The following is a 22,819-nucleotide window of genomic DNA, read 5'->3' on the forward strand; positions in this document are numbered from 1 at the left end:
ATGTTGTTAAAAAATGTATTCTTTTCATATACTTAGGACTCTGAAGTATTGTAGAAAAAGAAAATATGTACATTAATATGCATATTTATGACGTAATTACAAAATATTAACATCCGATCATGTCAAAACCCATTGAACTCAATGGTAAATTACCCCATGTTTTGGTCACCAAAGAAGGGATCACCAGTGCTTCAATGCAGGGAATGGGGAAACCGGTTTAGGGCCACTCCATCTAACTTCCTACCTCCATGATGTTGCGGATGGGGGGGGTACTATTAAAGGTTGGAGTTACTGTTCGTAGCTCGTAGTTATACACGAATTTCCGTAGAAACTACGGAGAATCCACAGTAGTTGGAATCTATGTAAAGGGTATAAACATTTATTTAAAAAAAGCCTAATATTTATTTGCTTACTTTATTAAACATGTCTTTCAATATAAGTTGTTTAAGTTGTTTTGTTTTTTGTGCTAATACTTTCTCTTTGATTCTATAAACAGACATCATTTCTTGTTCACTTACAAAGTTCCATTGTTCAAGTCCTGTAATTGCTGTGTCGAGAATACTGACCAACATGTCAATCAAAATTTTTTCGTTTTCAATAACCTCTCTGTTACTTTCTTCACTATCAGAAGTGCGCATGGATAAACGCTTTACTGGCTTTACGCATTAAACGCGCATGCCTAAACGCTTTACGCGCATGCATGCCCGCATTATGCGCATGCGTAAGTTTGTGGATTTGAGGTCTGGATTATAGATCATTCCGGATAATGGACGTCTGGATTACGGACTTTATACTGTTTTCTGGAAACTGCTATCAGGTAGGCTATATAGAAAATAAAGGTCTTCTGCCACGGAACAGCAATACTTGCCAAATCACACTGATGTTAACTATCCTACCATATAAATGTAAATGGTATTTATGCTCTCCTTCCAAAAAAACTTTGTTTACTTTTTATTCATTTTCTCTTTTTCCGAAGTGATCGAAGGCATGTAGGGAAAATTTTGAATACATTTGAGATTCTATCATTTTTTAATTAAATTTAAATGTTCTTTTTTTGAAAATCTGCTTGAATCTTTTATCGGTTTTTGATCTAAAATAATTCAGAAGAACGAAACACCCATTTGAGACACATTAATCTACTGAAACTTTAATTCATTTTCCTCTGATGAGTTCTGAATTACCGTTTCAGACAAAGGAGATTAATTTACAGTTTTTATTTCTATTAAGAATTTGCTTTTTTATTTTTGGATTTCTTCTACTGAAGAATTCTTACATTAATTTTGATTATGTTTAATTACAATGTTTGACCTTTTATCCACAGTTTCAATTATTAATATTAATAGGACACTGCCTTGTTTTGATTCCAGTTTAATTTTATATTTAATTTTGGATGCTTATGTGTGTGTGTGTGTGTGTGTATATATATATATACACACATAAGCATCCAAAATTATGGTAATTCAAATATGGACACAGTTATCCAAAATTGTGTTTATATTTGGATTATATGCATATAATTTATATATATATTAATTATATATATATATTAATTATACACATATAATCCAAAATGAACACTTAAAGCAAATTCAAACATCATATGCAGATACAGCAAAATAGAACCTAAAAGAATTGATATAAGAAACAACACAAACAATTATTGCACAAAATTGATAGATGTGAAAAACCATTAAATGTTAAATAATCTTCTAAGAAATTTTAATCAAAATAAATTTAAACTGAAAGCTACTTAAAAAATACGAAAAACTGAAAATTGAATAAAAGTGGACCAAATAATTACAAAAATACAGAAAAGGAAAATTAAAAATAAAGAAGAACAACTAGCTTTTACATTTCTTGAAACCTCAAACACTGATGAAGCTATCCCAAAAAATTTAAATACCATTTTCATTTATTTATTTATTTTTAATGTGATTTTTTCCCCTAAAATTTCATTTTTGCTCATCTTTAATTTATCGGGTTGATTCCAATATTGCTCTCTGTTTTAATTTTAATTTGCCACAAAATTATTTATTTTTTGAAAGTTATTAACTCATATATATTTTTCTCAGTAATTATTTGCACTGTTTTATACCAATTCCTTTTGGTTCTACTTTGCACATCTGAACATGATACGTGAATTTACTTTCAAATTTAATTTTATATTATTACCATTAAATTACTCCAATTTTGAAGGCATGATTTAGTTTGTGGTTTATTTGAACTTACTGTCTTTATATTATTTTAAGTTATACATAATTAAATTATATATATAACAGAGAGAGAAGGAAGTAATTCAATATATACGTTCGACCTAGTATCAGTGATAAGCCTTAAAATGTATATTTTGTAAACAATCTAAACTAAAAGTCTAAATTTGAGATAAAAATTACATTAAATATTATTTTATTCCAACTGAACATGGCTTTCTTTATAACAGAGTTGCCACTCAAACAGGAGAATGAAATTCCCCAAATTTTCCAGGTATGTTTTAAGAAAATACTAGTCTATCCACGTAGTGCGTGTTGGCTGTGCTGAGATGGAAGTTAATTATGGTACCACTTGAAAACTATAATAATATATACAGTCAAAAGTTTTTAATACGGATTCGTTGGGACTTGGCGATTCCGGATTATCGTTTTTTCTGGATTACAGATCATCAGTTTAAATATGGTAAGATGGCATGCAGAAATTATAAAATTAAAAATATGAAACTGTAATTTATGAAATAAAGAGAAATTATGATCTAAAGGGTATCAAAATTGACAAAAAAGCTTAATATTTATCTGTTTACTTTATTAAACATTTCTTTCAACGTGCACATGCGTAAGGCATACATTACGCATAGACGAAATTAAAAAATTGTACCCAGAAAACCATTTGATGTGTAATTGTGATATTTATAATGACGAGGAATTTGATTTAAATCATATCAAAGATGGAGTACATCGAGATGAAATACTACATTTAGTAAGGAATTATAAGCCGAATAAAATAAAAACATCTGCTCTGAAGATAAGGATGGTGCTGAGAGGTCAACTTCCAATTCATTGCGCGCTGCGGCGTTCCCCCTGCCGAGCAGCGTGAAATCGATAAACAGATTTCGGATTTCGAAACATACTTTCGCTTTAGATCCTTTACATATTAGCAACTATATATCGGAAATTCTATTTGATATAATCGAAAGTTCAAGGTTACTTTTATAAAATTGCTCTAACAGTTTGCAAAAAATAATAAGCCGGATCCAATTCGATAATTAAGAAAAAACGCAATCTGCAACATTAACTGAAATAGATAATTAGATAACTTTAGCTTAGCTTATACCATCCGTTATACATTAAACGCGCACTCATAAACGTATTTTGTGCACGTGCACATGCATATTTGCAGCCATAAAGGTCTTACGTGCATGCGTCAAGGCGACGCATGCGCAGAAAGTTTGTAGCTTTGGGGTCCGGATTATAGATCATTCCGGATTATGAGTGCCCGAATTAACGACTTTTGACTGTAGTTAATTAGATCATTTTAGCTTAGCTTATACCATCCGTTATACATTAACCGCGCATGTGGAAACGCATATGCGCATGCATGAAGATACTATGTGCATGCGTCAACACATTGTGCGTTGATGTATGCGCAGAAAGTTTGTAGCTTTGAGGTCCGGATTAAAGACTTTTGATTGTATATATATTATCCCAAAAGCATTATTATTCTAACTACTATAATAGGAGTTGTTTTCTCCAATAAAGATTGAGATTAAAATCTGCTCAATTTGGATTAAAAAAAGTCATCTTCCACCCCCAGACATTTTGCAGCTTAACAAAAGAAACCTCTATTTAATGATATTTCAAAATAAATTCAGGTATCTTACATTTATTTAACAGCATACATAAGCAAAAAAATATCTGCATAAAATTATTTCATGATGGTATGTCATCATACTGCTAGAACTAGTTTCAGAATTATGCCAGAGAAAATTGCCTGAAATTTGAAAGTATTTTTAACTAATAATAAATAAATTTAGAGGAGAGAAGCAACATTAAATAATATTAATAACATTAAAATAAAGATAATTACTTAAAAATTGAATTACAATAATCAAAGACATTTTGGCGAATACAGTTATATTACCTGGTTAGCCTAGATGACTGATTACTATTAAAAGGTTCAAAAGATTTTGCGCTAAAATCCTAGTATATGCGACGGCTTTGGCATGATTTTGAAAATGACCTGTTTACTGCTCATCATAACATCGCCAAATCCTGTGTGTTCTGTGCATGGAGGCTATTCTAACCTACAACTGTATACTCGGATTAAATTAATTTTGTTTTATATGAGAATGGCTAGGTATTTTCTTTAGTTCAAAAAGCACTGCACATGCGAGTCTTGATTCTCAAGGTTACTGGAAACCACAGTTGCTGAAAACTTGCTTTGCCTTTCTAAAAGACAATCTGATTGGAGCTGCGAAAATTGGCACCACGCCAGCTGCCCAAATGATGCATATGTGATACATGATTTGCTGACAAAGTGATCGCTTTCAAGGTTGGCACAAAACCTCGTTTTTTTGGGGGGGGATCGCCATATGACATTTCCTGACATTTTGATCAATTTTCGAATTCCCCAACTTTTCCTGTTCTCCTGAATAATGTGGTAATCCTGTTATAACCAATATTATATAAATCAATTTTTATATGTGATTAATTAAAATACATGCTAAATTTTATACAATATGGTAAATGTATACTGAATGCATTTCAGCTGTACTTAAATTATAAGTTAGCTATGCTGTCACAAGTAATCACTTATATTTTATCGTTAACTAATACTGTTTAAAATTCAAATTATGGATAGCCAGTTTCATATGAAGGATACTGATTATATTAAATTATTTAATATCAAACTGCACTTTAAAAAATCAGGTATGAAAATTTAAATATAATTTTCTTGTTTTCTAGTTATTTACTGACACATATTCCCATATGGCATGATCACTGAAAAATGAAATTTTCACGAACCTTACCTACAGCTTTCCCAGTCTGAACAACAGCTTTTCCCGTATTTACCACAGCAGTATTTAGACGACGACCTCTTTCTGAACTCTGCATGGTGCTGTCAAAAAATTACTATAATGTAATAAATGGCTTCATTAAGTTTAAAAACCCGGATGTTATTTTGCACTAGAAAACAGATGAATAATTAGTTCAAACAATGCTAATGAGTAGATTTGTTTAAATAATGCTACTGTGAGCCAGTTTTATTCCCAAGATATTAATTTACAATTTTTCATTTTCAAATCTTTGTGAATAATAATGAGATCTGAGCAATAGTCCAATAAATAGAGAATAAACAATATTTAGTTATTGCATCACTTTAAATGATACATAAATATAGTACTTACTATAAAAATAAATCTATACTAAACTCTTAAAATTATTAGCTTATCTCTTCCCAATAAAGATAGAAAAAAAAGAAAGCAATTTAAAATTAACTTTTTAATTCAAAATCCAGTATATCATAATTTATTTAAAATAATTCAAAATTCAGCCCTTAAAATTTGCATGATGGAGATTATTACATTTTAATTCACCATATAGTAAAAAAAAAAAAAAAAAAAAAAAAAAAAAAAAAAAAAAAAAAAAAAATTTTTAAAGTTCTGCCTCCACTTCAATACTACTAAACTATTTCACATTATGTCTGAAATTTACAACATATGAAACACTGAAAATGAGAGAGAACCTTGAAATTTTCACTTTTAGGAACATAGCTAGATTCACAACACATGCATATGCATATATCATACGCATTAAAAAAAAAACTCTTCAAGCACAAACATTTCACATATTCTATTTAAAATCCTTCTAATGTACAAAAAGTATGGTTTACACATAAATCAGACTGTTATCCAATAAAAATTTTTAAAATCCCATTTTCATGCCTAAGCTGTATAAAAAGTATATCTCAGTTCAAAATAAATTTTAATAAAAATTTGAATAAGATGCCCAAGAGCCACAGAAGTTAAAAAGTCTGCTTAACTTGTGACTTGAGGTTACCCAGACTGAGATTTTGCAAATTTGAGAGCATAAAATAAAATTATACGATTTTTTTTTTTTGGGGGGGGGAGAAAGAAATACGTATTAAATATATTTTAGTTTGATATAAAAAGAAAAAAAGAATAAAAACTTTAAAAACAATTTAAAAATTTTCAAATACTCATATTAATGAAAGTTTGCTTTAAAATTTCCGAATGGTATATGAAGGATCTGTTTCTTCAATTATACAAAATCATTAGGTCCTGATCAGTCACACAAATTTGTTACAGTTGATTTTTCACATATCACTTGCAGGAAAATCTGAATTTATTTAGAACATGTCATTCTGATTTGGTGGAAAAGAAAAATTTCCAATACTTTGCCAGTACTGGAGCAGCAATTGTAAATTAATATAAATGTTGGCACAAAATGCAGCCTAAAATAGTAACTTTGGTTACTTGCAAAATCTTTTATTATGAGCAGCTCTTTTTCTTGAAACTTTAAAGACATGCAGTTCTTCATTAGGCAACTTCCAAATCATAAAATCCATCTATGTTTTCTTTCATCAGAATAGTGCATCAAAAATGTATTTATATCAAAACATATTACACTGAGTCATAAGATTTGACACAGTTCCCAGTGAAAAATTATCTTTGGTGTGCTTATGCACATTTTGGCTACTCCCCCTGTTAGCTGGAACGCTATAAATTACTGCAATCTTGCTGGAAACATCATAGGATTAATTTTCAACTATAAATACAAATGTCTTAACTTCTAGCAAAATACTTATTTGGCGTCAGTCATTCAATAAATTATCAATAAAATCAGTCATTATCAATAAAATGCAGTTGCTCGTATTATGGTTGCAACCGGCAAACATATATAAATGTATTTATATATATATTTATAATTTATTTACTGAAGAAATATTGATTATATTATCTCCTAAGATTAATTTTAGTAGAATTATTTTAAAAGAGTGAATCTGTAGTTAGTAAGTTTAATTTGGAAAATTGTTTTAAAGTAACTTGAATGTAAATTGTTAAAAATGTTTAACGGGGACTTGAATTAAATAATGAATAACAAAATTTCAACTAGTGCAGTTAAGCCTAGTTTTTAAATAACATGACAGACATGTTTCTTTACATTTGAAACAGCAGAATAGTAGATTTGTTGCCAATCTAGAGAGACTAAGCTTCGCTACATCAAAGATAACGTCTTCATTTAGTATTGCGACTTAGATCATGCTTTTTCTTTTCTGGAATTTTTTCGAGGAAATAAGTGTTTCAGGTTTACTTCGTAATTTTTAATATAGTTTAGCTAGTTTGAGTTTTCATGTATTTTTCCCTTGTCACAATGTGAGAACTGAATTAATGAGAAATACTGAATCGTCTGTGAAAAACTATTTCTTTTTTGTTTTGTTTGCTTAATTTCTTTTAGACATTGTTCTAGATTTATTATAGTATTTGAATAGAACATGTGGCAATGATTAGATAATTTTTCAAATGATATAAATTTTGCGCATTCTGAGTTACAATATGAACGAAATATAATGCTGTTAAGTGAACCTAGCGCCAGAGTGTCGCTATGGTAAACAAATAGAGTGAATTTTAAAGAGTGCATTTATTCAATGGTGGTTTATGTGCTATCGACGAAGTAGATTTAATTAAATCCAATAAGTTTAAATGAAATGCAAGAAAAGAATGCGTATAATTTAATATTCCGTACAAGGAAGTCATGTGGTGTACACATAAGATTTTTTTTTTATGTGAAGAGAGCTATTTAATTTTTAGATCACAGTAAAGCTGCTTCAATAGCAGATTCATTTCTCACTATACATGTAAAGCAATTTGGGGGGAGGCTATAGATTTGTTTTAAAATTTGGGAGTTTCTTAAAAATGGGTATTTTGATAAATGAAATTGAAGAATAAGAGGAAAGAGTTTAATTTACTTGTGTATGCTTTTAAATACTAAATACACTTACACAGGTAATGACCATATATATGAAATGCACAACTACTGCTTTATTAAAACAGCCTCAGCAACATAAACAATTGCAATTTAGGCATGTATCCACTATACTGGTCACCAATATTTCTGAAAAAATATAGGTAACAATGTTCTTGGACCCTACAGATAACAGTAGTGTTAGTTCACCATTTGTCTGGCGCATAATAACCCTCGATATTTTGTGCCTTTAAAAAATCAACCAACCAACAGTAGTGCTATTTTGAGGAAGTTCTGTAAAAGAGTAAAATACTAAGATTTACTTTTTCACAAAATACTCACTTAACATTTTTATTTCTTAAAATTATCCTAAAATATAAGAGGGATCTTCTATTCCAAGGAAGTCTTTTTTATTTAGTATATTTATACACAAAAATCTTGAATCATCAGATTTTGGCACATAATGACATGATGCTTCTGTGGTTACTTTGCTGTAACTTTATTGGTAGTAGTTGTTCAGCTAAATACAAGTAAATATATAAGAATTATCTGCCTAAGAATAACTTCACAGATGACTTTCTTGGGGATGATTACATTAGATTAGATTATCTGAATATGCCTAGAAAAATTACCTTCATAGAGAACTTTGCATGAAAAACTGACTTGTATTTATTCTACATTATCCTATACAAATAAGAAAACATTTTAATGTTTTCAATGAAAATGATCTGGTTACTCAAAGAAATTTTTAATGCTATATTAATATCTGGGATGATCTGACATCAAATATCATGGACAATATTCTTTAATTTTCCAGTGTTTTGATATTGATAAATATAGGGCCACTCTCAATATATATTTATTTTGAATGGAGAAAACTCATTCAATCTCTAAACATCATTCGATAACAAATCATTTTAAGAGATTTTAAAGTGTTTTTATCGAGTTTGATGCAAAATTTTTATCAGAAATTCACTGAAGTGATCTTATAAATTTTGCAAGATCATACAAGTATTGAGCTCAAAAGAATGATGAAACTTTCTATTTAAATATTTTATAATTAATTTATTTAAAAAACCTCATAACAATGACCTGCAAGAGCTTTATCTCAATTCTGATTTGAAAACCAGGATGATGAATCAAAGGGTTTCATCTACAATCAGCAACAGGCATGATCAAATTGTAGACATGAAAAATAAAAAACTTTAAAAAGTAAAAAATATTATGTAAAATCGTAGATTATTTTTTGCCTTTACAATAATTGTTTATATGACATTCACTATACAGCTATAAAACTACTCAGATTATACTAATTTGAAAAGCTATAAAAATTAGAAGACAGAGAGATAGAGATTATAATTTCAATCCACAAAGATTCTGCTTGCAAATCAAATACATGTGTGCCTGTATGGAATTTTTGCACCGATATTTTTTCTTGGAATCAACATTTTATAATTAAATGCCTATTGTAAAAATATTTGCATTTAAGTATATAAGTCAGTTAATTCGCTATTTATGCAAATCACTCAAAGCTAAGAGAATGATGTTTTCACAATGGAATTTCAAAAAAGAATTAACATGTCTTCATATTATACAAGAAAAAGTATAGCAACATTAAAGCTCCTTGCTCCACTGATGAAAACAAAAGCTACACTACAATTGCCAATTAACTATAGTTTCAACCACTTGATCACAAGTTGGCTTTTCAATGTATTTGAAAATTATTATTTAATAAAATATAACCAATATTTTAAAACATACTTTTGCATTAGAAAGGCATTCTTTCACTTGTTTATCTTCTCAATTTTTGGACACAAATTAAATCATGGAGGTAGGAACAAAAGGAAATGTCCAATCCTCACTTTGGTTGATGCACTATATTTTTCAACCTGCCGAACTTTGGTAGCTAAAGAGGTTTGTATCTAGAGCACATTGACAGCAATTCCACACACAACAGCTACGCACAAACTGAAGAGCAGGGATATTTGCATAAAAGAAACATTCAATGCTGGATGGGCAATAGCAATATGTATAGTTGAGTGGCATTTCTACACTAATAACATGTTGGTTATCTTTCAATTACTTGCAAAAGCAGTTTTGATTGTGAAATTGTTTAATGAAATTCTAAACTACCGGACTACAGAAACATAGTATTTAGCAAAATGTTTACATTATGTGTAAAGAATGATAATACCTTAAGGTACCTTTAAAATGTCAAAAATATAACAGACATTAAAAATCAATTTCCTTATAACTAAATAGTATAAGTGTGAACATTTGTATACTTCTTTCGATGCCCTTGATAGTGTGTTTGCTACTTTTATTTTAGGTTCTAAATACCAAAATGTTTTAAATAAAACACATTTTTTGTCATCCACAATACACTGGAATAATATCACTCTTTTTAAAAATTTTTAGGTGAGAGTTATAATAGTTGTTCAATTTAAATTCATCAAATATTTTTATATAACTGAAAAATAATTACTTTGGGTTTATGCATCTTAACTGAAAAAAGAAATCAGCTTGAAATCCTGTAATTCTTGTTATCTTTAATAAATACATATATGCTAATAAATCACCTTTTCCTTCATTTATAACCATATATTTGTGTTGCATTCCATACAGAAACATTTGCCAATATGGTGGAAGTGCCATGTGAGTCAAGATGATATGAGCACATCATCATAACAACTTATTAAGAATTTGAAAAAGTGTGATCTATGGAGGTGGAAACCTTTGTGTATTCCGTCATAAGAGGTCCTATCACGAATGGTCTTCTTATTCATTTCAGATTAAATGTCTATGCAGGTCTTTTCTTCTCGAAAATTCGAATTTCATGCTAGGATCTTAATGTTGGTAGGTTTTATTCACAGCCAAAGAATCGTTTACTGGAACATACTACAATATCTGCTCTCTGTATCATAATTAAAAAGTGCTGAAATGCATAAAATTGTTAAGAAGTTGGTGCTAAGAAGAACTGGGTAAAATTCCTAAGAGCTTGACTGCTTTGCCAAAAAATATTGATAGAAAATTTGAATTTGATAATGAATGTATCCAAAAAATGTTTTAGTCAAAATTTTGAAACTTGATGGTTAAATGTAAATATAAAATTATGTATGTAAAACATTCATAATTAGGCACATAGGTAAGGTTACGATTTTTAAACAGTGCAAAGTGCCTAAGGGAAGAGATGCTTCATGGAGGACTTTCGAAGGAAAACAGACTTTGAGGTGCATATTAAAAATAATGCAGGTATTTTTCATTCAATTTATATTTACACATATTTATTATGTAAAAAATTCTGATAAATTCTAAATTATTGCAAATTACTTCAGTCAAAAAATACACTGAATACACAGAAATTAAAGAGATTGCATATGCCGAAAATGAAAAATTACTAAACATACGAGCCTTTAACTAAATATGTATATATTTATTACTTGCCTTTAACTAAATACATAAATATTTATTACATATTTAAAATGTGTTTGGAAATGAATCATTTATTTATTCATAAACTGTGGATAATTCATAAACTTCACATTGAATGTTACTGTGAAGTAATCATCATAAAATATACCTAAATTTATGATTATAAATATTATCTAAATACATAATGACCTTAACATTTAATTTTAAGCATAAATTATGTTTACAAATATGTTTAGTAATATTTAAAATATTTCACTATAAAAATAAAAAGTGCTCTAATTTGAAATGAACCAAAAAGCATTAATTAGTTGTCGGAGTTGGAATTTTCGGAATGACTATTTATTATTATTTAGTTTAGTTTATTGGAGTTGTTGGAGTGATTATGATTTTTGAATTACAAGATGCTTCAGAAACTGAAAATCATCTTACATTTGAGAAAATATTTCAGAAAGAAGCTCTGTAAATGGAAAAGAAATGCGTGATTTTAATAATACAAAAAAGATTTTAATTTTTGTAATCGTTAACCGAAAAATCAAATTACCTTAAAAATTCTTTCAAATGTAATTAGCAAAAAACTTGTGAAAACATTTTATTCAAATTAAAACTATTCCAGGAAATTATAGTGTTTAATTCCGTTCAGAATGAAATGTTGTTTAAAAATATATTCTTTCACATACTTGGCACTCTGAAATACTGTAGAAGAAGATATATATACATTTATAACTTATATTTACGATGTAATTACAAAATGTTTACTTCCTATTTTGTCAAAACCTATACTGATCTTAATGGTAACTCAATAAATATTTTGGTCTCCATGAGGGGTACATCACTACTCCAAGACAATGTGTGGGAAAAACCAATTCGGGCCTCTCATCTAGTTCTAACCTCCATAGATTAAATAATATATGCTTTAATTTCAAAAGCTAGATACCACTCTGTCTTACAATTATTTCATAAAGCATTAAGAAGAACCTAACACAATAAATAATATTACACTTTGATTTAAAAGTAAGGTATATAAAGATCTCTAGAATACAGCTACTACTCATAAATGCATCTGAACACTTCATTTAGCCCTCTATCCTGCAGACATCGGTAAGGAATCAGATTTTAAAATAAAATTTTAAGATAAAATTTAGCCATTTGAGGAATAATTCACAATTTTCTAAGATTATCAAACTAACATAAACATGTGTAAGATAAGTTTTACATAAGCACTGCGGATATTAATGAATTACATGCACTTTGGTAATTAGAACATACACAAATAAGCTAAACTCAATAAAAAAATAATATCAGGCAAAATTCAGGCTGGTTGTTGGAATTTCCAGGTATACAATTATTACAATTATACAATTATTTGAGTTTATGCAAACATTCTGATTTACATAAACCCAAATAATGTGAAACAGCAGGAAAAAAAAGCACATAAACAAATATAAGAGGGGACATGCTTTGTAAGGATGCAGAAAAATTCCAGCATCAAATATAAGAGGTCAGGTTTACTAGAAATGCACTAAAATAATGATACAAAATATTAGCTAATAAAAATTATATATATACATATATATGAAATCGAAATAAATATAAGAAAATTAAAACAAATTTTCAATGCATACATTCAATGCATACAAGTCACAAAAATTACAAACTTAAACACTTTTAACAAAGTAAGATCATACTCAATTATCTAAAACACAAAAAAATGTAAAATTTGAAACAAAAAAAAGGTGGAAAATAAAATGCCTAGCATTAGCATTATGACATGATATTGTAAACGGAATGGTTAACCCTTTTTGGAGCAGACCAAATTCATAAGAAACAAAATCAGATTTTTAAACATAAAAGTATGGATGCTTTGTCATACTAAATGCTTTTTCTGTGGGAAAAAATTCTTCTCTATTAGAAAAAAAATTAAGGAATTGCACATCAGAAAGTGCTTTTATAAGCTGAAAGTAAGAAATTTTCCTGTACTCTTTTACATTTCAGTTACATTTTTTGTCAAAGTACTACAGAGAAATACATTAAAACAAATTTCTCATCCGTAAATATTTAAGGCATTTTAGGAAAAATTTTATTTTTTTCTTGTGAATAATTATTTACATCAGTGATTCTAAGGAGCGGAAAATTTTTCAACAGCCCCTCTTTGTGCAAATCCTGTAACTTAAGTACGGGAAAGGGGGGCGTTCTTGATTGATAAAAGGTAAAAATTCAAAGTAATTTTTTTTCAGTAGACTTACACACCAATTTTTTTTTTTTTTTTTACAGCAGTTTTCCCTGGAATGTAATTAATAACATTTCTTTTGTTAAAACTGAAATGACTAATGCCAGAAAAAAAAATTGCTTAAGCGATGCTTTATGCTTAAAAATTCTTAATTAAATAATTAAAAAAGAACAGAAAAAATTACACTAGAAGAATAATATCAATAAAACAATCAAGTATGATCAGTGGGATGTCTGTGCTTAATGGTTCAAAGCCAGTTTCTGAGCATCCTGTTCAATATTTTTAGAGAGATGAAGGCACAAGTCTCCTCTTTCTACGATTTGGAGTCAACTCAGTTTTTTTTTTGTATCAACTCTTCACCCATGGTATGAGCTTTCCCCGATTTAACAGTTAATTTTGATATATTATAAGAGGCTATAAAACCATCATTGCATTTTTATTTTATAAGGTTGCTAGTAACCCTGAGATAGACAGTGCCTTCAGAAACTTTTCTCTTGATGCTCGGGAAAAACAACAAATCTTTATTTTGTCAGAATGAAATTTTTGCACATTCGTCTTACCATTCTTAGAATTGCACAAGAGGAGCTGTCATGTAAGTTTGTTTCATTGCTGGTACAAATGGCGCAAATTGGATAATCCATTTAATAAATTTTTTGGGAGTTTTTAAATTAAGTTCGAATGCCAAAATATGCTTGCCCCCCCCCCCCGCTGCCGCTTGAAACAAGTTCATCTCCCCTCAGCATTCTTCCACTGTCCCCTAGAGGACAGTACCGCCCCTGTTAAGAACCAATGATTTACATCTTCTATTTTTGTAAAAAGTAAAACATTCCATAATATGATATTTTGTTTTTATAGGATAAAGTGCTTTATTAAAATTATCAAAATCAAAATCTCTTCTCTTGGTGACACTGAAATTAAAGAAAGTCTTTGTAATTGGAGAAGTATAATATACAGCAGAATTTTGACATCTACAAGCCTCAGGACCAACATTGTGCAAATTTTAAGTCATGTCTTTTTCAGCTTTATCTTACAATAATCTTTATAAATTTTATGTGCTTACGTATGAACAACTGACAAAAATATACTTATATCTTCATAATTATTTAATAAAAATTTATTCAATACAAAATTATTATACTTTTTAAATATAATTACAAATAAAGAAAATGCTTTTAGAACAAGGGGAAAACATAGTGGAGAGATAGTAAAAGAAAAATAAAGAAAAAATAAACTAAATAAACAAACTGGAAAAGGGAAACAACTGTACGGTTTTCCCTGATTAAATTCCCAAGCTAATACTGTCATTATATTATGCATGTGCATATGGATTAATAGCACTAAAAAGAGTGCTAGCACTGAAATTTTGGATTTATTAAAAGAAAATTTCTCTATTCTTAAGCCCCCTTTCTTTATCATATTTTTCACTTTTAATGCCAGAAAAAAATTATGTAAGTGCTATCTCCAAGAATATATTACATTTTTTTTAATACAATTTTTTTTTTTTTTTTTAAATCCAAAATTTATTGTAGATTACAGGTATTCAACATTCACGAGTTAAACAGATGCTAATTATCAAAATTCTACTGTACATATTTATATATTTTCTATGAACAGAAGAACATAAAATAAGTAATAAAAATTTAAACTAATAATTTTCTTTACCCCCTCTTCCAAAATTTTAATGTCCATTAATTTTTCTTTTTTTTTGGGGGGGGAGGATATTTCCAAGACACTTCTCTGGTTTTTCATTTCATGCAAAATAACCTCATTAGAAATGGTGATAACTTTTCAATAATTTGCTTCCAAAATAAGTAAATTTCTGTTTTTCAGCATTAACAGCATTTTTGAGTAATTCACCATTAAAGCACTACAGAAAACAATTGATCCTGTTATTAAATTTTTTTTGAAGATATCCTAACAATTCCATTTAGAAATTAATTTTTCTTCCTCTTGTTACTCCAAAATTTTATTTTAATTCTAGATATTTTCAAGTTTAAAAGAATTTAACCTTCAATCTAATTCAGCTTAATTTTATATAAATGTCTTCCACATAAGTCAGGTTTTAAATGCTCCATTCGTATAAAAAGTAATATATCTGCTTTTAATGCCTTGACAGTGCTCATAAGTAAATTAATTATGAAACCCCCTTCAATCTAGAAACGACTGAAATTAATTGAATTCTATACAATATATTATTAATTTATGTATCTCACTAAGAATTTATGTTTTATTAATAAATGCAATACAATTAGAACTCTTTATTTACAATTTTTGCACATTCATTTTTTATACATTTTCAAACTTTAATTTTGATTTCTGTTTATTACAAACCATAGATTTATCAAATCTCATTCAATAAAAGATATACTTTGATAAAACAAACTAATTTATTTCATCCAATAAACACTTCCACACAGAAAATTTGATAATGTCTCATAAACTTTAATACAGTAACAGCAAAAACTAAGCCAAATTATAACAATCATGTAAATATCTTTTGGTTTGATATAAACAAAAGTCAGAAAACATGAAACACTGGTTTTGCATGGATTATATTAATACAACAAAAAATTCCTTAGACCTAAATTTTCAAAAATTTCAAAGTTCTTTCTCAGGGAATGTACTTACTATCTGCCTTCCTTTCAAAATTATCCCTTTCAAGCAAAGAAAAAAAAAATAATTAAAAAAGTACACAATTTTTATTGAGTAAGTAACAGGAGTGTAATATAAAATAGTTGACATTACAATTAATGTTTAAAAAAATTCTCTTTGTGGATTATATAATAATCCTCTAAAACCATCAGGCACTTTTAAAGATACAAATATGGTTTTTTCACGGTAAAAAATGAAAATTTGCACCCCCCAAAAACTATGAATTTTTTAAAAATATTTGATGGAAATTAAGGTAAGAAAAGATCAAATTAGAAACTACATTCTATAAGTGGATATTATTTTGCAAAACAGGTAACAAGAAAGATATTTATTTGGAGACTAGAAAAGAAATGAGTGATATTAACCCATTAACCTCCAAAACTACAAGGAATGTTTCTTTTCTCATGAAAATAATAACAAATATTAAATTAAGCATTTATAACATAAATTTAGATTGAAAATAAAAAAAATGCTCTTACCTGTGGAAAAAGCAAGTGTTGCGTCCGCGCAACGTCAGTCGAAATAGACTACGGATGTTTAGTGAGTAGGATTGTACTCGTGTTTTTTTTTTTTTTTTTTTTGAGTGGAGCACAGGATTAATTTTTAGCTGTATAACGTTTTACAAATCTAGCAATCACTTTACTTGTAATTAATTTAATATTAAAATATACATTGTATTTCTTTTACAAATACAGATTATTTCAATTGAAAGATTTAAGCATGAAAAGCTTGATTACAATCATGATGTAAAGCCACATTACATACTTTGCATCTATAAACAGTCTGGTTATGGTACTCTTTACAACAAAGTCTTTCATTACCAACGGACATTACGATAAAATGTCTACCATCTCCATGCAATAGTTTTTGAATGCTGAATTTACTAGGTCTTCCTGTTGCTGATCTATTTCTGGCTAATTCTACACTCTCAATAGGAGTTTTCAAAAGGAATAATGCATTCTCGTGTCTGAAATCTAAAACAGACTTTGTATTTCCAGTATTAAAAAGTGGTGATATTGCTACGGTCTCACCTCATATAATTTACCAGTATTGTCAATTTGACTATTGTCAAATGCAAGTTCTGCTTCATATTCCTGTACTGCAAACGTGATATCGATTCTCTTACAACAGAAACAGAAATGTCCTTATCAAAAGACCAATACAATTTTTTTTAGAGGTAAAGAATGATATCCTGTAAGCAATAATATTCCAATAAATCTTCTCATATAGGCTTCAGATGCAATAAATTCAGGGCATTTTTTCTTTTCTTTTCTTTTTCTTTTTTTTTTGCTGAGCGTATATATTTGTCTGTTCAACAAGAAGAAAGTAAATGTCTAAACCAAAAAGAAAATTGAAAATCTTTGCACTACTTTTACCTTGTATTTTGTCTTTTATAATTTCTCTTCTACCTCTTTCTTCATTTTCTTCCTGAGACATAACTAACAGTTCCTTTTTTTATGCACTTCAAGACCTCAGTTTTCTGCTTTTTACACTTTTTAATATGACTATAACTGCTTTTAGAAAGCTGAAACTTACTTCTTATGTGAATTTCAACTTGCCTAGCAGTATCATTTAGTTAAACATGAATATCATTATTTAAAACATTGCCATTCCTTTCTTCTTCGTCACTAGCCTCTGCAGTTTCTGGGGGAACAACAACAATATCAGTTTCATTCTGGTCATTATTAACATTTTCATCATCTGTTTCTTCATCCACATGAACCAGAACATCGAAAGGAATGAGTGAAAAAGGAAATTGACTACCTGTTTCCTGCTGACGCTGCGTCAACGAAACACCTGTTTTCCATTCCTTCCCAACACAAATATAAACATCTGACTGATGTAATGTTCTGATAAACGGTGACCTTGACTAAAAATAGATCACTCATAAAGACGGCAATTCTTTCGTTAAATATTTTCAGCAAAAATACCCGGTCGAAAATTTTGCTTAAAGTTTGAGATTAATTATTATAAACAAAATGATTGTTGAAGACAAATATTTTTTTTACAGAAATAATCTTCGTAATATTCCCTACACAAAATCATCTGCTGCTATAAAATATCTTAGATAGTCATATTTATATACGCATTTATTTTGACCATGAGTTAACACTGCAAAGTTTCCAAATTTCTAAGCACTTGGAACTCGGAAGGCTGTCAACAACAACAACAACAAAAAAAAAAAAAAAAAAAATCTTAGCTCTGCTTTCAAGAGGTCGGTTTAGATCCGTGAGGATAATGGCTGAGTTTCGATGATGCCTGTCCAACCTCTACGTTAGAGTTTGAAAGGAATAGGGTAAAAAAATCGTCATAGATATCCAACGAAACGTAAAAAGGGCTACGAGGATCTAAAAGAGCTACGAGAATTTCCAGAAGGGGGAAATGGGTATCCAGGTGAGTTCACAGCATAGACTGCACGTAAGTGAAACGGGAAAGGCTTCCATAGATAACAGAGAGTTCATTCTTAAACATAGAGTGATGTCTCGTCGATTGAGTCAGCTGGAAAAAATTTCTAAGAGCAGAGAAAAATATTCGCATTAATTCACAGAACATCTTTCCAGGAGGGAGAAGTGGGTATCCAGGTCGAATCCACAGCACAGACTGATTTGAAGTCGAAACTCAAGTGGTTTAAATAGATAAGCAAAAGTTTTTTCTAGAAACAATTTGGATCTGTCTTGTTTTCATCATCGAGTCGACTGAGTAAAATTTTCAGAGCTCAGAGAAAAAAAAGTTCTGAGTTCTATACAAAAAAACTTTTTGTTAATTTTTATAGCGTTTTTAGACATTATAAAAATTATCTACATACCCTTTTTGTCTGGGAATGATGCCTCACCCTTTCTAAAATAGACCATGACTCACCATTTCTAAAAAATAGAATTCCAAGAAAAGAAAGAATGAGGCATGGTCTATTTTTAGAAAAGGTGAGACATCATTCCCAGACAAAAAGGGTAGGTGGTTAAATTTTATAATGTCTAAAAACATTATAAAAAGTAACTTTTTTTTTTTTTTTTTTTTTTTTACAACTCAGAATTTTTTTACATAACTAACAGTTCCTTTTCTATCCACTTCAAGATTTTAGTTTTCTGCTTTTTAAACCTTTTAGTATGACTATAACTGCTTTTAGAAGGCTGAAACTTACTTCTTACGTTAATTTCAACTTCCCCAGCAGTATCATTTGGTAAAATATCATTATCATTATTTAAAACATTGCCATTCCTTTCTTCTTCGTCACTAGTTTCTGCAATTTCTAGGGGAACAACAACAATATCAGTTTCATTCTGGTCATTATTAACATTATCATTATTTGTTTCTTCACCAAAAAATTTTTGAAGGGCTTCTCCTAACGTAAGACACCTCATTCTAGGTATTTTTAAACAATCATAACATCGAAAGGAATGAGTGAAAAAGCAGATTGACTACTCGTTTCCTGCTGATGTTGCGTCAGCGCAACACCTGTTTTCCCTTCCTTTCCAACACAAATATAAACATCTTACTGATTAATGTTCTGATAAAGGGTGACCTTGACTAAAAATAGATCACTCATAAAGACGGCGATTCTTTCGTTAAATATTTTCAGCAAAAATACCGGTCGAAAATTTTGCTTAAAGTATGAGATTAATTATTATAAACAAAATGATTGTTGAAGGAAAATATTGTTTTACAGAAATAACCTTCATAATATTCCCTACACAAAATCATCTGCTGGTATAAAATATCCTAGGTAGTTATATTTATATGCGCATTTATTTTGACCGTTGCGTCAACGCAACACCAACGGCTAATGGGTTAATGAAGTTTTCATTTCATATACTTCATGTTATAAGCACTGGGCAGTTATTTCATGCCAATTTCTGAGTCAGTCAACATTTAAAAAATTTGATTTTCAGTGAATTCACAATAAAGGCTAAGGAAAAAAAAAAATGTGAAAGTTTCCAGATTTACTATTGTGCACAAAGGGTCCTCCCCATTTTGTGTGTTACCTTTATGCATTAAATATCATGTTCTTTGCACTTAAATCATAAAACTCAATTAAACAGTAATATCAAAAATAATTTTAAATGAGCATATCTTTACAATTTCCAATACACAACCTCGCAAGGACAAAAAATTTCTTACGATGAACTCTGCGATTTCATAATTTTCAGTACTAACAGCCGTACTATAAACTAAAATCTCTACCTACACAGGGTGCACAGGGAAGTCCCATTAACCTGAAAATTCTTGTGAATAGAGAAAGATACAGCTATGCAAGTGATGTAACGGTATAATTAATCAACTACATCCAATCTAATGCACACAACAACAGCTCCCCTAGTGGCAAAATTTGGAAGATAGACACTGCAAATCGAAAATGAAAACAGATAGAGCTAAATTTCCAATTATTAAGGTTTATAGCATCAATCAATTAATTATTTATTACGAATTAGTTCGAAATGGCATTTGGTTCACACGGATAAGATAAAATACCCAAAGATACTGCTGGTGGCAAAGTAGCTAGCACGTTGCACAGCTGCACCACAGGTACATCATTCGATCCCCGGGCTGGCAAGGTTGACTCAGCTTTTCATCGCTTGAACGGGTCGAAAAAATGAGTACCAAGTTCACTTGAAGACTAAACACTGGGGATTCTGCAACAAGCTGAACTCTTACCCAGGACATATGCTGATGTAATCCGGGGCTCAAGGGCAAGAGAGCAGATTTCGGGGCACTGCAGCCATGGTCCAATAAAGCTGTTATGCCAATGAGCTTAGTTTCTTTTTTATACTCAAAGATGCTCACAATCAATGTACAACAATTCTATGCTGCATGTTCACATTTTGAAATTGTAGCAGTATGCAACTGCAGATTGCGGCGTTATTCTATACTGTAACGTGTGTAAAACTTTAATTTCCAATGCATTTAAAATTTATGCTTAAACGTGTTGATGCTCACTTCATACAAACAGCATAATCTCTAACCTCATTATAATCTCGACAGCACACAATAATTTTATTCCAAATTCACGAGCGCTTTTTAATTTAACACTTCTGAATGATCCTAAATGAACAAGATTTCTACAAAAAGTACATTTCTTAAATTAATGTATTAAAAATAATATTTTCTTGGAGTTAGAATTTTGGAGCTGTGCGAGAATGGGCAAGCTTCACCGACTGTGCGATGGTGCTTATTTACTCAAAATGCCAATGAAACATGACACATACTGCACGTGAGTATGCTGTTCGTTTTCCAGCCAGGCCACATCCACGTGCGGCTACCATTGAAAATGTAGTGTGATGGCTCAGGGAGACAGGATGCACTAGAAGACATCCACCTTCTGACAGACTAGTGAGTGCAGGTATGCGTGTAACGCCAGAGAGTATTCTGGCATATGCGCTAGCCTATCCACAGAGTAGTACAAGAGATATCAGCATGGCTTGTGGCTTAACACAGGACTGAGTATGGTAAATACTACATGGTCAACATGCACATCCCTATCATATCACTCTGCAGCAAGCACTGTTGCTACAGGATAATGAGTATTGAATAGATTGTTGCAACTTGGTGTTGATTAATGTTGAAGGGAACTCAGATTTTTGGTTGACTCATTGTTTGGTTGGATGATGCACTGTTTCAATGTACCAAATTACTAAACTGACACAATGCCCACTACTGGGTGTTTGAAAAATCCCTTGTGGGGATGACACCAAGTGCGCTGGTTCATTAACTCGTGGTGTGGTACCTGGAAGGATCACTTACTAGGACTTGTGTTTTTTAAAGTCACATTAAACAGACAGAGGTATGTCCCATTATTACAGGATATCATACCCAACTTTACAGATATTCCCCTGTCTGCATTACAATCCTTGTGCTTCCAGCATGATAGTGTCCCTGGACACCAGACAGCTGGAGTACAAAGATTTTTCAAACATTGTTTTGGACAACAAATTAACAGGTATGATGGTAGTGTCGAATGGTCTCCACAATCGTCAGACCTTATTCTATTAGATTTCTTCTTTTGGGTTACGTAAAAGATCAGTTTTATGGCTACATACAAGTCTGCTGGATCTACATCATCATTACTTATGCTTGTAATACTGTGACAAGTTCCATGCTGAGAAATGTGCATGCAGATTACTCTCATGAATACAAATGTGTATCGTGAGCAATGGGGAACTTTTCAAATATAATCTACATTAATTTTCTATCACTATATGACAGTTTGCCCTCCCCGGCCTTTTTTTTTTTTTTTTTTTTTTTTTGGTGTGTGTGTATTTCTTAATACCTATGGCTATTGCTTTTAAACATTTACACAAAATGGAGTATATTGATTGCGGACACTTTTGGGTATACAGGCAACAATTTATCTTTATTCGTGCAAACCAAATGTCGCTTCATACTAATTAACTGATGCTCTAAAATTTTGCTCTATCTTTTTTTGTTCCGCCACTAGAGACGCTGCTATCATTTGCATTATGTCAGGCGTAGTCGCTATACTATACCATTACCTCAGCTACATAGCTGTAGCTCTCTCTGCTTGGAAGGATTTTCAGGT

The 22,819-nt window shown here is 30.1% G+C and overlaps 1 protein-coding gene across 8 annotated transcripts in view; it reads right to left on the reverse strand.

The window, feature by feature from the left end:
• LOC118183214 (late secretory pathway protein AVL9 homolog) overlaps positions 1-22,819 on the reverse strand; it is a 172,651-nt gene that overhangs the window by 24,348 nt on the left and 125,484 nt on the right. For 3 of the 8 annotated variants that reach the window (XM_085822404.1, XM_085822402.1, XM_085822408.1), the window contains one exon: positions 5,016-5,109. The exons of 1 other annotated variant lie outside the window; for it this stretch is intronic. In XM_085822404.1, the coding sequence (XP_085678530.1) occupies positions 5,016-5,109 (94 nt within the window). Of the gene's footprint in view, positions 1-5,015; positions 5,124-5,589; positions 16,290-22,819 lie in introns of those variants that run through there. 4 more of the 8 variants (XR_015042726.1, XR_015042727.1, XM_085822403.1 and 1 more) reach the window with 4 other exon arrangements.

This window comes from Stegodyphus dumicola, chromosome 8 (genome assembly GCF_044657685.1).
Source record: "Stegodyphus dumicola isolate Sdum_Otavi_A_Nest chromosome 8, ASM4465768v1".
Classification (NCBI taxonomy): domain Eukaryota; kingdom Metazoa; phylum Arthropoda; class Arachnida; order Araneae; family Eresidae; genus Stegodyphus; species Stegodyphus dumicola.